Source organism: Salvelinus alpinus, chromosome 36 (assembly GCF_045679555.1).
Source record: "Salvelinus alpinus chromosome 36, SLU_Salpinus.1, whole genome shotgun sequence".
NCBI lineage: Eukaryota > Metazoa > Chordata > Actinopteri > Salmoniformes > Salmonidae > Salvelinus > Salvelinus alpinus.
In genome coordinates this window covers 4,844,197-4,859,718 of record NC_092121.1, presented here as the reverse complement: position 1 = coordinate 4,859,718, position 15,522 = coordinate 4,844,197, and the positions used below count along the sequence as shown (strand labels likewise).

Here is a 15,522-nt window from a genome sequence, read left to right as displayed (position 1 = left end):
AAACACAATCCAGCACCTCAGCAGCTTTTTGTGAATATATCTCTTGTCAAGTCACATAGTTGTCGTTACTGTCATATTTGCAGTATTAAGTTTGAAAGTACTTATAAATTCTTAATTTGGCTGGTGGTTTACAAAGTATACCGTATTAACTTGATGCCATTTCAAGGCCTTGGCTGTGAACCAATCCAGACCTTAAACAATCTCTTACTATTAGGCTGTATGTGGAAGTAAAGGTATAGAAAGGAGTCTGGTTGCAGAGCATTGTGGCTGTTTCTGCTATTAAGACAAGAGAAAGAGACAGGGACTACGTTAGCATGTCGTTAGCATGTCCAGCAGCAGGATGTTGTAAATATCACATAGTGGCGTTCCCCATACACAGGCAGAAACGCAGGGCGGGAAGCAGAGATTTTACTGTCTGCTATTGCTTTCGCTGCTTAGTTTGGCCATAGTTCTCCAGTTAGAGAGCTTTTCTATCCAGTGTCTGTCTGATCTTATTACCCATGCAGACTTCCAGAGGGAAAGAGATTCCCCTCTGTCTGTTCCCATCTAGTGTTTCCATGGCATTTACAGAGGCCGTTCCCTAGCGCTTCATTCCTCAGTCACTGTTCATATGAAAGACAAAAGACTTTGCGCTCCGAACTCTGAGATTGTTCTTTGAATTGGAGATTGTGCTTTGAGCTGGTCTGGAGTAGCGTTGGTCAAGAAGACGGTAGGGGATTGTGATTCAGACAACAGGGCTTCACGAGAGTTTTTACTCGTATCTTACGCCAGGACAGACTGGCCATAATGCATAAGGGTGGTGACTTAGAGACCTTGTACGTCATTGCTCCTGTGACCGAGATGGATAGGACCGCGAGGTCTCCTCCAGAAATGCAATTCTCCATCCCCTTTGGTCCCTAAAAAAGATGACACCATTCCTGCAGGTTGCGCCTCACAGGCAATTTTAATGAAGGTAAATTGCTAACTAATTTATGCAACAAATAACTGCTTACAAATGTATTCAGTAATTTCATCCAAGGGCACGATGACCACTCATGGCTACTCATGATTTATTATTCTAATACAATATTGTTGCCATTGCAACAACTTTTTATTTTAGTTCCTTTCCCAATGCTGATACTACTGTTATATATATAATGTGACCTCGACGGTCTTGGTAGACAGTCATATTTAGTCAGGCAAACGCATGATCACAACAGAGCTGTAGAGATGAACCCTAGACAGAAGAGCCTTCACAAATGGCTGCTCTTCCCCTTGGTGTCCCGCCAACATAAGCTGTATTCAGACAGACTAATCTCTCCCTATACTTTGTTAAGCACCTGTGCAGGTGTGGAGACCACAGGGTAACTTAGAAATCATCTGCCCAGTCATTATGAGTGCTTAGATAAAAGCAATCAATCCAGACTGATTTAATTTGAAACGAACATAGGGTTAAAAACTTCCGTTGAACTTCATTCGGTTACCTTAATGCACCACGGAATGTACCATACAGTAAGTAGCAAGTGCTTATAATGCGGCAGTTATTGGTTTGTTTTTGTTCTTCAAGTGCCAAATTGATTTTTCAGTGAACTGTATCCATATCACTGTGAAAGTTCTTGCTTCCAAAAAAAGACGTGCAATAAAACATTCTTACACATACTGTAATATATTCTAAACCGCTCCTGTAGGTAAATCATTAAAGTGGTGTTTGATCTGCATTTGAGAAGGGTGACCTCGCCAAGTTTTAAGACTTGCGAAGTAGGATCAACCTTTGTTTTCCAGTAGCCCAGTTTATCACCTTTTCAAGGGACAGACTTGCAAAGAAACGGTTGTATGGATACTCAGTGTTTGGGACTACAGTATAGAAAGAATGTTGTTCTGTTCTTCTTGATAACAGCACAGGTTGAGTTGGAGCGGAGTGTGTTGGCCTGATGGTCAACTTGGTAAACCAGACTTCCAGTCTGATTATCAGAGCTGTGTTCCAATTGGTTGGTTTTGTGTCTATCTCAGAGGAGGGTGAACTCTTCCATCCATGTTTCTGTTTTACAATGTTAACAGAGCTTCATTACAAACATTGTTTTGGGGATTTCTGTCCAAAACATTTTATTACCACTCCACTAACCATTTACAAGATGTGGAGGGTTGTTGTGCTTTGCAGTTTCACATAATGGCACACAGCTGCAACCGTGTCCAGCAGAAGGCTATTCATTTGTTTTCAGCTTCAATGAGAGTTGGATATTTTGATTTTGTTTTATTCCCGGACATACAGTATAATATTACTTTGATTATGACATACATCGGTGAGGGCTTCTATTAGTCATGTTAACCATTCTGTCCATCGCTCTGCCCTTTTTTAATCTTGTCCGTCATTGACCTCCCATCTCCTATCTGTTGATGTTTTGGCCTGTGCTATAATTGCTCTATTTTTAGCCTGGTAAAAACATGCAGCTTCTGAATGTGTAATACAATCTATAATAACAGGGCACCTGAATGTCAATAAATAGCAATAATGTAATTGATAGCCTCTGTGTCTACAGTCTGTCTGGGATTACTGCTGAATCAGACAAAGAACCACGTACAGTAATCTAAACAAGTCTAACAGGTATTGCTGCCCTAGACCAAGGAACTGTTATCAGATAAGACACAGTTATATGATTATAATGTAGGTTCTATGTGTGCAATTGAACCATTCAAAAGTACATTGAAAATGTAGATTGATTTGAGTTTATTTATTTAATTTACTTTGTAAAAGTATGCTCGACAGAGTCATATAGGTCATTGCTGATACAAACGAGTGTACTCAATCACAATTTGTCCTTTTAAAATATTGAACCAGAGATTTCTCATAAATATGTATTAACTAAAATATTTCATCACATATTCCGAAAGGTGGAAAAGAAAATCTTATGTACACATTACGCCTTCACATATTCTGGTACCGTATGCATTCTCTTCAATTCTAGACAAGATAATAGAATAGTGCAAACATCAGACAAACACACGAGCAACAGTAGTTTCTGCAAAGCCATTTCTCGGGTGTTGAGATGCATACTTGATTATCAGAGCAAACAGTGAAATAGGTGAATTTTTATGACTGAAACATTTCAGTATTATTATTTTTTAAATATATTGTTTCACCTGCAATGTCTAATTGGACATTCTACTAATGGATCTCCTCTGCCTTTTAGTGAATCAGCAGTTAGAATGAAGATTCTCGTTCTTGGAGCTAAATAAAATGCAGTTACGACAAAAGGAAAAAAAAAAAAATTATTGCCTCAAGGTCATCCCCAGTGTTAGGCTGGAATGTTTCAAGGTCATCAATCTGGAAAGTTGTTGCATTTCACATGAATAAATTAAACAGTATTAACAACCCCAGCTGTGTTTTACAGACAGACACATGCAAATCTAGAGCTCCAACAACATGGAAAACTGGATCAAATTGCACTCCTCCAGGGAGGGCAGATTATCTGATCATGAGGTGTGATTGTGCTCAATGTACCGTCACCACCATTGACTTCATATCGTCATTTCCTGGTAGCTACTGCAGGAAACTTCATCTGGGCAAAGGCACCTCTTCCCTCCTGTCCAGACTGGCAGCCATCGTTTTGGGACTGCGTGGTCGATTCAGGCCAATCGCGGTCAGGCCTCTGGCTTTGAACAGTTGGTCTGATCCCCAGTGGAGGCAGAGGGGGCAGGGGCAAGTGGCGGGATTGTGCATCACATTGGAATGGGGGTAGAGAGCTGTTGGGGGTAGACCACCCGGCCTGGGGTAGGGGGAGTGAGAGAGGTGCAGGGGATCCAGTGGCCTGAGGGGTGCAGCGAAGGGGCTGGGAACGGAGGGGGCACCTGCCCCCACCCCGAGGTGAGAGTAGAGGTGCAGGGGGAGGTGGGGGAGAAAGGGGTAAGGTAGGCCTGCTGCAGCCTGGCTCACCATAAGGGCACACAGGTTGGGGTCCAGGGGGTGTGGCCAGCTGAGAGAGTGACGCTGCCTCTTGTCCTTCATTCGCCTGTTTTGGAACCATACCTGGGGTTGGGGAGGAGAGAAAGGAGGATGAGAGGGGAAGGAAGGAGGGACCTACCGAAATGCCCAATTAACCTGGGCTGCTTCACATTTCTCAATGATAAATTACAGTAGACCCACACTATAATACATCACAAATGTGCTTTGTTTGGGTTACATTCAGGTAAGGTTGGACCATCACTGTTAAACTGGTAGTCCGGGAGCCTGAACGGACACTCCCTACCTATAAAAAAGTAAATGACAGAAGCTGTTGCTAAACTCCCTCATTTATGAAGTCATGCCTTCCATTCCTTGTCATTCATAAAAAAAATCTCAAATAGTTGAGATAAATGTCGTTAATATGCATATTAAAGTGACTAAGTTGGTCAGGGCCCCTGCATAAGGCAGGCTGCTTGGCTGTCAGTATGCCAAGTGTAGGCTTAACTCTAAAAATGAACAAGGAAGAGAGGTAAAAACTCATTTGAAATTTAAATTAGAATTTCCATGTGTGCAGTAGGGTAAGCTACCTTGATTGTGGTCTCGGGGAGGTTCAGTGCTGTCGCCAGTTCGCATCTCCTCGGTCGAGAAACATAGCTCTCTTTGAGGTATTCTTGCTCCAGGCGGGACAGTTGTTCCCGGGTAAAGGCAGTTCGGTGTCGCCGACTGTGGTCAATCAAATTGACTGAGCTGCGCGGGCATGGCTCATCTCCATGTCCACTGTTTGTATCAACCACTATGGCGACCGGCGTTTCCCTGCCCTCTGCAACTGAAAATACAAAACATTGAAATAAAGTTAAATGAAAAAGAGCAGCTTTGATTTCATTTGAGAAATTAACGTGCATGTCTGTTGCGAACTGTTTCAATCCAAACTTCTCAACAGAATAGGATAGGCCTACTATTCGAAAAGAATACCAAACAGAAGTCTATCACGGTCGTTGTTGTCTAGTCGAGATATAACTCCCGTAGCATAATATTTGGCAATGTATTGTCCATGCGTAATAACGCGTACGTTACTAAAGTAGCACGGGCCTAAAAGAGAATAGCCTAAGAACACTTTATCGCTTGGCATGTGCAAGCCAAGGCTACAGACAACTACGAGATTTGAGAATACTTTAGGGCTACTTACGCATATTGCCGTTTCTTTTCTGATATATGTGTCCTGGCTTCAAGTTTAAACCAAGTTTACTCCTTTATAAATGTTGGCGTAAAATTAAAATTATTCCCAATGCGTGGGCCACTGTATCATCCAAAATTGATAACGCCAAAGTTGGTGTCTCTCTCCTTGCCTTGTTGACGCACTGTCTGTTGACTCGAGCCAAGTTCGTTTACAGAGAGGGGATGAGTTGTTTTTGTCGCCCGGTTTGAACCCCCCTCCTTTCTCTCCTTCTTTCTGTCTTTTATATCTCCCTGGTCGAGACATCTTTTGCTAATGAGAGACACGGTCTATCCGCCAAGGCGCCGCCTGGTCGCAAGGAGGGAAGGAGGTGTTCAATTGTCTTTGGTCTCCGACCAGTCTTTGTACTTTTGTTATGGAGAATTAAGATCGACCTCCCTTTCCTTACTGTTACAGAAGCTTCCCTGTCGAACTAGACCAGCCCTCATTGTTCTGTGGCGTTTGATGTTTGTATTTCGGGAAGTCAATCATTAGAACCCTAATGTTTGTAAATTGCGTAAATGTGAGGTACAACCTGCACAAAGGCAGAAAGCCCGGCATTTAACATTTTCTCAGATATTGTTGACGACTTAATACATTTTAGACATATAGTTTGGCATAAATAGTATTTAAAACACCAACTCATACACTGGTATAATTACACCTATGTAAACACATGTGACGATGATGATGTTAATGATTATTGAAACAGAGGCATGCTTTAAAACATTGTAAAACATATTATTGATAGGCTACAGAGTCAAACAGAAATATTAACGTAGCTACATGTATTTAACACATTTTAAATTAAATATGATTCCTAAATGTATCAGAGTCCCCCGTTGAAATAGGAGTTGGTACCTATAAAATCAGAGGAAATAGCCTACCTTAAGTGCTTACTAATGTGTCAATATAGTTGCGCCTAGTGCGCACTTGTAAATGGGGTGCTAGTTGACTGATCAATGGGATCATTGGATTATGTTCCATCAGAACACTGTTACAATGCTTAATCCAGTCCTGATCCCATCGATGATTAAAGAGTGTTAATTCAACTAGCTAGGCCAAGCGTCAAACACTGAGGGGATCGATTATTTATTCTATTGAGCAGATTTGTTCATCATAGACCTAAACGAAATCTGATGCATAGCCGCCTAACTCTCTCATTAATTTGTCACTGTGAAAAATGAATTGCAGAGATGGCTGAATCGATGCGTCGCCCTCATTCTGGATAGGCTATCTAAAATGGAAAAGCATGGGAACGTAATTTTTGTGTAATTGGTGAATAGGAAGTGTTAGTTGTCACACGCTCGCCTCCGGGTAGGCTATACGACTGGTGGAAGAGCCTCTGCATCTCTTTGTCCCGCTCCCCAACGTATAAACCTTTCCTTGCCCCAATAAACGTTGCCTTGCCCCAGCGGAGTGGTCATGGAAATCGGGACCAGCGGGAAAGTGGAGAGGGGTGGCAGCCTGGGTGCGCAGTAGTCCACCACTCTATCAGACGTAGACAGACAAGAGCATGCACGTGGTTAGATCTGCGGACATGGCGCTGAAGGATGGCTTAGGCTACTGCTATCCCCCAAGTGGATGTTTGTATTGTTATACATAGACTCTTTGATCACAAATGGCCGAGTGGCTCCACGTTGATTGACTGTTGTCTTCTGTCTAGAGGCAAACCGGGTCAAACCAGGTCCAATGGCGCCTGCAATACAGGGTAATTATTATGTGGGATCATCGACATGATTGATATCAGCCACTAAACGTCTGCAAAGTGGGAAGTTTGCACATTCTCTCTTTACTTAAAATATATATATATAATTAACTGACAATCATCCTGGACATTCAGACGGAGCAAATAACCAGAAAGTCATATTTGGCCGTTATTCAATCAAAATTGGACTACAAAATAATGTTCCAAATGCGAATACAACTTAATTCGATGTGTGAAACATCGATGTTCTGGACATCTGTATCTTCTCTACCCCAATATAGACGTTAACCACACACGTCTATCTAGTATTATACAGAGAGACTAACAAATCAAAAACAAAACAGTTTACGCTTAAATTACCTATCTCTGATTTCAATTCAATAGGTCACATGAATGCATTCTGCTATTAGACTATATTGGCTAAATATAGGCCTACCTTCTGAGCTTCCCATAGTGTATACCCTCCCATGTTTTGGGGGCAGAAAAGGGGTAGTGGGTTAAGGCACTGAGCGCCCCCTTATGATCAGACCACTAACTGCTCACGTTCGAAGGCTTTCATTGAACGAGTGTGCAGAGTACCACCTGTGGGCGCGTCACCGAGTTGAAAATTAACATTTGGATGGAGGAGCATATACAGCTCTGGAAAAATTAAGACACCAGTGCAAAATTATCAGTTTCTCTGGTTTTACTATTTATAAGTATGTGTTTGGGTAAAATTAAATGTTTTGTTTTATTCTATAAACGAGCCACAGACAAGCCACAGACAAGCCACAGACAAGGTTGTCCTGGAAGAAAAGTTGCTTCCTTCTGCTCTGACAATGTTCCCAAACTCTGAGGATTGGTTTTTACAGCAGGACAATGCTCCATGCCACACAGCCAGGTCAATCAAGGTGTGGATGGAGGACCACCAGATCAAGTCCCTGTCATGGCCAGCCCAATCTCCAGACCTGAACCCCATTGAAAACCTCTGGAATGTGATCAAGAGGAAGATGGATGTTCACAAGCCATTAAACAAAGCCGAGCTGCTTGAATTTTTGCGCCAGGAGTGGCATAAAGTCACCCAACATCAATGTGAAAGACTGGTGGAGAGTATGCCAAGACGCATGAAAGCTGTGATTGAAAATCAGGGTTATTCCACCAAATATTGATATCTGAACTCTTCCTAAGTTAAAACATTAGTATTGTGTTGTTTAAAAATGAATATAAACGTATTTTCTTTGCATTATTCGAGGTCTGACAACACTGCATATTTTTTGTTATTTTGACCAGTTGTCGTTTTCTGCAAATAAATGCTCTAAATGACAATATTTTTATTTGGAATTTGGGAGAAATGTTGTCAGTCGTTTATAGAATAAAACAAAAATGTTAATTTTACCCAAACACATACCTATAAATAGTAAAACCAGAGAAACAGTTCATTTTGCAGTGGTCTCTTAATTTTTTCCAGAGCTGTAGTTAGACATCTATAGAGGATGGATCAATAAGCTAATTAATAAGGAGGACTGATAAGCTTGCTTGAAATATTGATTTTCCGTTCCCAGTTAAAACAATGATAGCTGACCTTCGTTTCGTAGCGTTCCGATCATCGTTAGAACCTGAACCTTCTATCTTTAGTATCGGATGTGGTTCGCGGAACCTTCGTTATTAACGTGGCTCTTAAAAACCTCCGCACATCTTCGAGTGATCCAGACCACCGCTATCAGCCGAAGTGCACACATACAAAGTGCTCTTCCGCGGCAAAAACGAAGAAGAAAAAAGTATGTCTGTGACAGCAGAGAACTTCAGAACGAAGTTGACTACAAATGCAAAGTTGCCATAGTATTTGGAATTGTTACAAACAAGTGAAGGATAAATTAAAAACCACGGCTGACTGCATTAAGCTACATGGGCCGGCCTATAGCCTATTTCAATCATATTGAAATCAATTTCATGTTCAATCAATTGAGTTCTATTTTGCGACTAGGCTACTGTCTGTCATTTTTGCCAAGTGTTTGATGGTGTATGCCAACGTTTGGGCAATGATGTGCCCCATATGTGATTTAGACCATTATTATTGGGTAAACATAATAAGCCGCATCAATAGCCTACTGCAGCAATAGGTGGTAGTATCTCTCTGGGATCTGATCCGTCGTCAGTTTTGTGGAATAATTTGAATGGAGAAAGCTGATCCGTGAGCAGCGCTGCTTTTCTTTCCATCCTACATACACATGGTCTAACGACGCACTTATCGAACATTCTCTCGACGTGCTTGTTGACCCATAAATAAAGATGCATCTGGTACGATCATATCATAATGCTTAATAGAGGCAGTGTGCACTCCTTGTGACGTGTGTGCACCACGCATGTTTTCACCACGTGCGCCTTCCCGCACCTAATCTGCACTGTAGGTAAGCGTCAAACCATTGGGCGAGGGGGACAAAACACCTGTTATTGAATATTTTGACAACAATACACTCTTTAATTGATTTACCCAACTTCATTTCAAGTTCACTATATTACATAAGGTAGAGGAAAATAAACCTTTGCGCAAATGCATTAACGTCGATAAAAGATTTACGCCCATTTGGACGCGAATCGCTCTGTATGTCATTGACTGAAAAATATACAATGTGACAATTGCAGTATAGGCTACCTTATCTATATTTTTACAAAACTATTTTTAAATATTGATGACGTCATTAGTAGCAGTAGTACCTTCATTAGTAACAGTGACGTTGGATTGACATATCGCCTCTTGATAACACAGATGCTAAAACGACCTGTCAGAGATGAAGCAAAAAGAAATCAATACAAATAACCGATGAAGCAGTGGCAGACAAACGGATCCACCGAGGCCTATAGCCTATATTCTGTGCGTGTGAAGCTTATATTTGTTTCCCCAACATAAACAGTACCAGTGTGGGTCCCTCTTGACTGCACACAGACCACATCTGCTTCGGTCTTGACAAAGAGGGCATGGGCCTTTGCCAAACGTCGTTAAATTAACAAACTCCAGTTTCAGTCAAGGGAGAAGGATTGGCATCGGCTCAAGAATTTTGTTCGACTCCCACCGATCTCTACAGGGGCGGTTGGTTTATTTTGGTCTCAAAAAAGAATAGGCGTCGCGTTGAGTCGTAATGAAACGCACGGAACAGCTTCAAATGGCAGAGTCGTTCGTTCTCTGGTCCAATATGGCAAACCGAATGTTAACGACACTCTGCAATATGTAAGAAACATGACATCACCAATACCCTCATGGGGTTGCTCAACATGCACGAACGTTTAATGAATTGTTTTAATCGTGGGTGGTGACATGGCTGGTTGGTCCATCATCATTTTTAATCAATTAGACTTGAAAATCGTAGGCTGACTTAAATGTTCTAAAACGTTTAATGAACACAATAAGCCTAGCACTAGTGGTAATGGCCATTTTTGCCTAGACAAAAAAAAATGGCAAATGCATAGTTCTAGCATAACTCAATTGATTCCTGAACTGAAAGAATATACGTTGAATCATAACCACTGCTTCCATAATATCACATTTCGTGAAATAGTCCTATACACCATATTTAGGCCTACGTTTAGGACAGCAAGGGAGGCGGCTACAAAGTTATTTTGTAAAATGGCCTGATTATGAAATTAAATAAATGCTATTGGAATTAGTTTGGTAGGGGAAATCTATCATATAAATCTTCCATCAAATGGTGCAAAAACGAATCAGCTATAGGTTACCTATGCCATATGACGAATTCCATACAGCTGTATGATAACAGACAGTCACGCACCTTTGTCATTAATATGTAGGCTAATATTCATTTCTGCAACCCATTCCGATTATTTCTAATTTAGGATATGTTTTGTTTGCTAAAACTAACGAAAACGGTGGCATTAGCCATCATGGGTGGAAAACATTCGGAGAAAGTGGAACTAAAATGAAAAAAAAATCTGAACAAATGACAACTAGATATTTGATTAAGCTTTATCGTTCACGGGCAACAATTAAATTGTGATTTTGATCCTCTGACCTGAGACCTGAAACTAAAATTGACAATGAAGGTCTGCGTTTTATTAATTGAAGGATCATTCCTTCAACGAATATCGGCCAGGACCTCATTTCCCAGTTGGTTTGTACCTTAACACAATCATGTTATTACAGGATTATTACAATACATGCCTAATGATAGTCATTTCAATATTTATTAGTAAGCTTAGGCCTATAATTTGACCAAACATTTTGTTTCTTGTGAGGGGACAAAACAACCGTGCGTAAATGTTGACGACGAGGTTTCTTATGGATAGTGTACTTGTCATCTTAAACGTTCACCTCGTTTTGGATTTATCGAATACGTTGTTCCAGAAATATTTCCTGTTATATATGCTGCACATTAGCCCACATTGTAACAACCGCCTTGGATTTGAATGTTTGGTTATTTTAGTTATTGCCCTACCACCATATCATTGTCAAACCAACCCAGCGCAATCAAACGAATATAGGCTCCTTTGCCCCACTGCTATTAGACAAAGCAGAAGCATAATATTTTACTATTAAAAGTAGAGTATGCATAATTATTATTAAAACATGAAGACTGGAGCATGTATATGCAGTATTCGTTTTCATTGATGGACATTATTGAAGTTCACAAAACTATTAAAAGTGTGCCTACTTGGAAATGCATTCTCTTCATAATAGGGAAACAATTGCTTTTCCCTCTCCAAGATGTTACGTCAGAACACCATTATTAGTCTGCCAAACCCAAAACGTATATTCTGTGTCATTGCCATAGATATTTGGTTATAGTAAAGTTTTGTTTTAGGCACTTTTCGTAACAAATTGCCAAGATGTTCTAGCAACTGAATTTGAGTCATCCAACTGATAACGTGAACATATAGGCTACGCCCACAATAAAAATCTTCAGCCTAGAGTAGACAGAATGGCTGGTGCGTAAACTGTGCGTAATGGCGCTCATGTAGGCCTATACCGTTTTTCAGGTAAGGATCTTGTTACCTTCCTTGGCTCTCGTCTCTGCATCCATTAACTCAGGTTGGTTGAACGACTGCACAGACCGCCATTATAAAACGAAGATGAAAGTGTGTAATGATTCGAGCCGGGGTATTTACTGTGCCCAAGCTGAAACAGAGCGCAAGGCACTGCCTGGAACTGCGTGGGAATTCTCTGCCATAAACGCTTTTATTCCTCCAAGTTTATTATCTGGACTGAAATCTAAACGCCAGTCATAATTATCCGACTAGGCTGCCAGTGTCTCTTGCAGCTCGGTCATAATGTTTGGGGTCATTATACAGATACAGTGGGGAGAACAAGTATTTGATACACTGCCGATTTTGCAGGTTTTCCTACTTACAAAGCATGTAGAGGTCTGTAATTTTTATCATAGGTACACTTCAACTGTGAGAGACGGAATCTAAAACAAAAATCCAGAAAATCACATTGTATGATTTTTAAGTAATTAATTTGCATTTTATTGCATGACATAAGTATTTGATCACCTACCAACCAGTAAGAATTCCGGCTCTCACAGACCTGTTAGTTTTTCTTTAAGAAGCCCTCCTGTTCTCCACTCATTACCTGTATTAACTGCACCTGTTTGAACTCGTTACCTGTATAAAAGACACCTGTCCACACACTCAATCAAACAGACTCCAACCTCTCCACAATGGCCAAGACCAGAGAGCTGTGTAAGGACATCAGGGATAAATTGTAGACCTGTACAAGGCTGAGATGGGCTACAGGACAATAGCCAAGCAGCTTGGTGAGAAGGCAACAACTGTTGGCACAATTATTAGAAAATGGAAGAAGTTCAAGATGACGGTCAATCACCCTCGGTCTGGGGCTCCATGCAAGATCTCACCTCGTGGGGCATCAATGATCATGAGGAATGTGAGGGATCAGCCCAGAACTACACGGCAGGACCTGGTCAATGACCTGAAGAGAGCTGGGACCACAGTCTCAAAGAAAACCATTAGTAACACACTACGCCGTCATGGATTAAAATCCTGCAGCGCACGCAAGGTCCCCCTGCTCAAGCCAGCGCATGTCCAGGCCCGTCTGAAGTTTGCCAATGACCATCTGGATGATCCAGAGGAGGAATGGGAGAAGGTCATGTGGTCTGATGAGACAAAAATAGAGCTTTTTGCTCTAAACTCCACTCGCCGTGTTTGGAGGAATAGAAGGATGAGTACAACCCCAAGAACACCATCCCAACCGTGAAGCATGGAGGTGGAAACATCATTCTTTGGGGATGCTTTTCTGCAAAGGGGACAGGACGACTGCACCGTATTGAGGGGAGGATGGATGGGGCCATGTATCGCGAGATCTTGACCAACAACCTCCTTCCCTCAGTAAGAGCATTGAAGATGGGTCGTGGCTGGGTCTTCCAGCATGACAACGACCCGAAACACACAGCCAGGGCAACTAAGGAGTGGCTCCGTAAGAAGCATCTCAAGGTCCTGGAGTGGCCTAGCCAGTCTCCAGACCTGAACCCAATAGAAAATCTTTGGAGGGAGCCGAAAGTCCGTATTGCCCAGCGACAGCCCCGAAACCTGAAGGATCTGGAGAAGGTCTGTATGGAGGAGTGGGCCAAAATCCCTGCTGCAGTGTGTGCAAACCTGATCAAGAACTACAGGAAACGTATGATCTCTGTAATTGCAAACTAAGGTTTCTGTACCAAATATTCAGTTCTGCTTTTCTGATGTATCAAATACTTATGTCATGCAATAAAATGCAAATTAATTACTTAAAAATCATACAATGTGATTTTCTGGATTTTTGTTTTAGATTCCTTCTCTCACAGTTGAAGTGTACCTATGATAAAAATGACAGACCTCTACATGCTTTGTAAGTAGGAAAACCTGCAAAATTGTCAGTGTATCAAATACTTGTTCTCCCCACTGTATATGTCTGTCCGTTACTCAAAACAAAATTGAGTTGATTATTCTGTACTTTTACAGTTCAAGCTTAAACTTGGGTTGTGTCGATGGTGAATCTATTAGAAATGGGAAACTGAACCACTGAAACGTGCACCTCAGTCATTATGGATTTCCTAAATACCATATTATCCAGCCTATCCTAATTTAGAACAGCCACCCAAGTTTTGGTTTAGTGTTAAAATTATTTTGCCGTTATGTTGTAGATGACAGAGTAAACGAAGTTACTCACTCATTGCCAAGTAAGGCAACTTCATATAGGCGTAGCGTATGTAGGTCTACAAAAGGCAGGTCAGGTGCATGGCGGCCTATTATATATATTTTTTTTTAACTTCGATAGATTTCAGAATACTAGTAGGTCTATTGTTGAGAATGTTCTGTCGACTTTCAGTTCGGATGGTTTCTTTTTACATTTTCCTTCTATCAAAATATAAAAAATACGTGATTTAAATTGGCTAGAGTGATAGTCTATATGCGATTGTGTCTTATTTTGCCCAATTTAATCTTTTCGGGGGGATTTATTTAAGGGGATTTATTTTCTTAATAATAAACTACTCCGGGTCACCTTTACTTTTCTGTCTGCAATATCGATAAAAAATAAAAAAAGATTTACCGATGAAGTAGTATTTTCATTCTCACTTGATCTGTTTTATGCTATTCACAATCTAATAATGTAGGTTGCTATCTGTAATGGTCCATATTTGCCAATATTTTAGATAAATATCTTCCAAATGAGGGATATTCATGATACAGAAAATGTTAATTGCTATTTGTATTTTTCTGAGGAGGGATTCCTAAGTTGCCTTCTGTCTTAAACTATGTACTTAAATATGTTTTATTTCAGTCGTGGCTCAACGTGCCTGCCTAGTTGCTAGTTTGCTGCATAATGCCATTATGGTGTCTTATAATTCGTGATTGTATCATGTTAGAACAATAGTTGACGGTATATGTGGGCTAAAAGTGAATCCATCAATGTTGTCAATAACTATGGAAGCAAATGGTAATTTTGACCACATACATATCCCGTTGGCATGTTTTCATCCTACCTATATGTCCAATTTGATGAGACATCAACGCAATAGGTACATTTTTGCCATTTAAAATGATCAAAATGATTTTTCACTGTGGTGCTACCCTAAAAAGGTACAAACTGCAAGGGTACAATTATCTACCTATAACTAATGATACAAAGGACGTACCTTACAGGGTAAGGGAAAGGGGGATGCCTAGTCAGTTGTACAACTGAATGCATTTAACTGAAATGTGTCTTCCGCATTTAACCCAACCCCTTTTACCTTGTCGGCTTGGGGATTCAACCCAGCAAACTTTCGGTTACTGGCCCCACTACAGTGATAAGAATTTGTACCCCATTAAGTACAATTCGGCACCTTTTTTTCTGAGAGTGTAGGGCTCTAATAAATCTGACCCAAATCAGTGAATCCCAATGCCAGCCTCTGATGGAGTACCTATTGTATTTGCCTATACCACTAAGGGGCTAATGGACGGATCACTCACTATGCTTGTGAACCATGTCTTATATCCTCAACATAGTTAATTAGGTGCATCACCCCATTCAAAAACATTGTTCGCTCCTACAGACTGTGGCTTACTATATAAAGCAGGAAGACAGGCATCGAGGCATTCAGTTACTGTTCGATTGAACGTTAGAATGGGCAACATGAGTGACCTGAGTGACTTTGAGCGTAGTATGATTGGCAGTGCCAGGCGCGCCGGTTCCAGTATCTCAGAAACAGTCGGCCT

General features: G+C 41.0%; 1 protein-coding gene across 1 annotated transcript; it reads right to left on the bottom strand.

Annotated features, from left to right (window-relative positions):
• Window positions 1-2,727: 2,727 nt before the first annotated feature.
• LOC139564835 (homeobox protein XHOX-3-like) lies at window positions 2,728-5,109 on the bottom strand. The gene is made up of 3 exons (XM_071384678.1): window positions 5,106-5,109; window positions 4,507-4,745; window positions 2,728-4,003 (listed from the first exon to the last, which is right to left on the bottom strand). The coding sequence occupies exons 1-3, from the start codon at window positions 5,107-5,109 to the stop codon at window positions 3,533-3,535; spliced, it is 714 nt and encodes a 237-aa protein (XP_071240779.1). The 3' UTR covers window positions 2,728-3,532.
• Window positions 5,110-15,522: the final 10,413 nt, after the last annotated feature.

What these genes read in the sequence shown, in the direction of transcription:
- LOC139564835 (XM_071384678.1), bottom strand. An exon ending in TCCCCGAGACCACAATCAAG is followed by an intron (nt 4,004 to 4,506) that starts GTAGCTTACCCT and finishes CCCCAACCCCAG; the next exon opens with GTATGGTTCCAAAACAGGCG.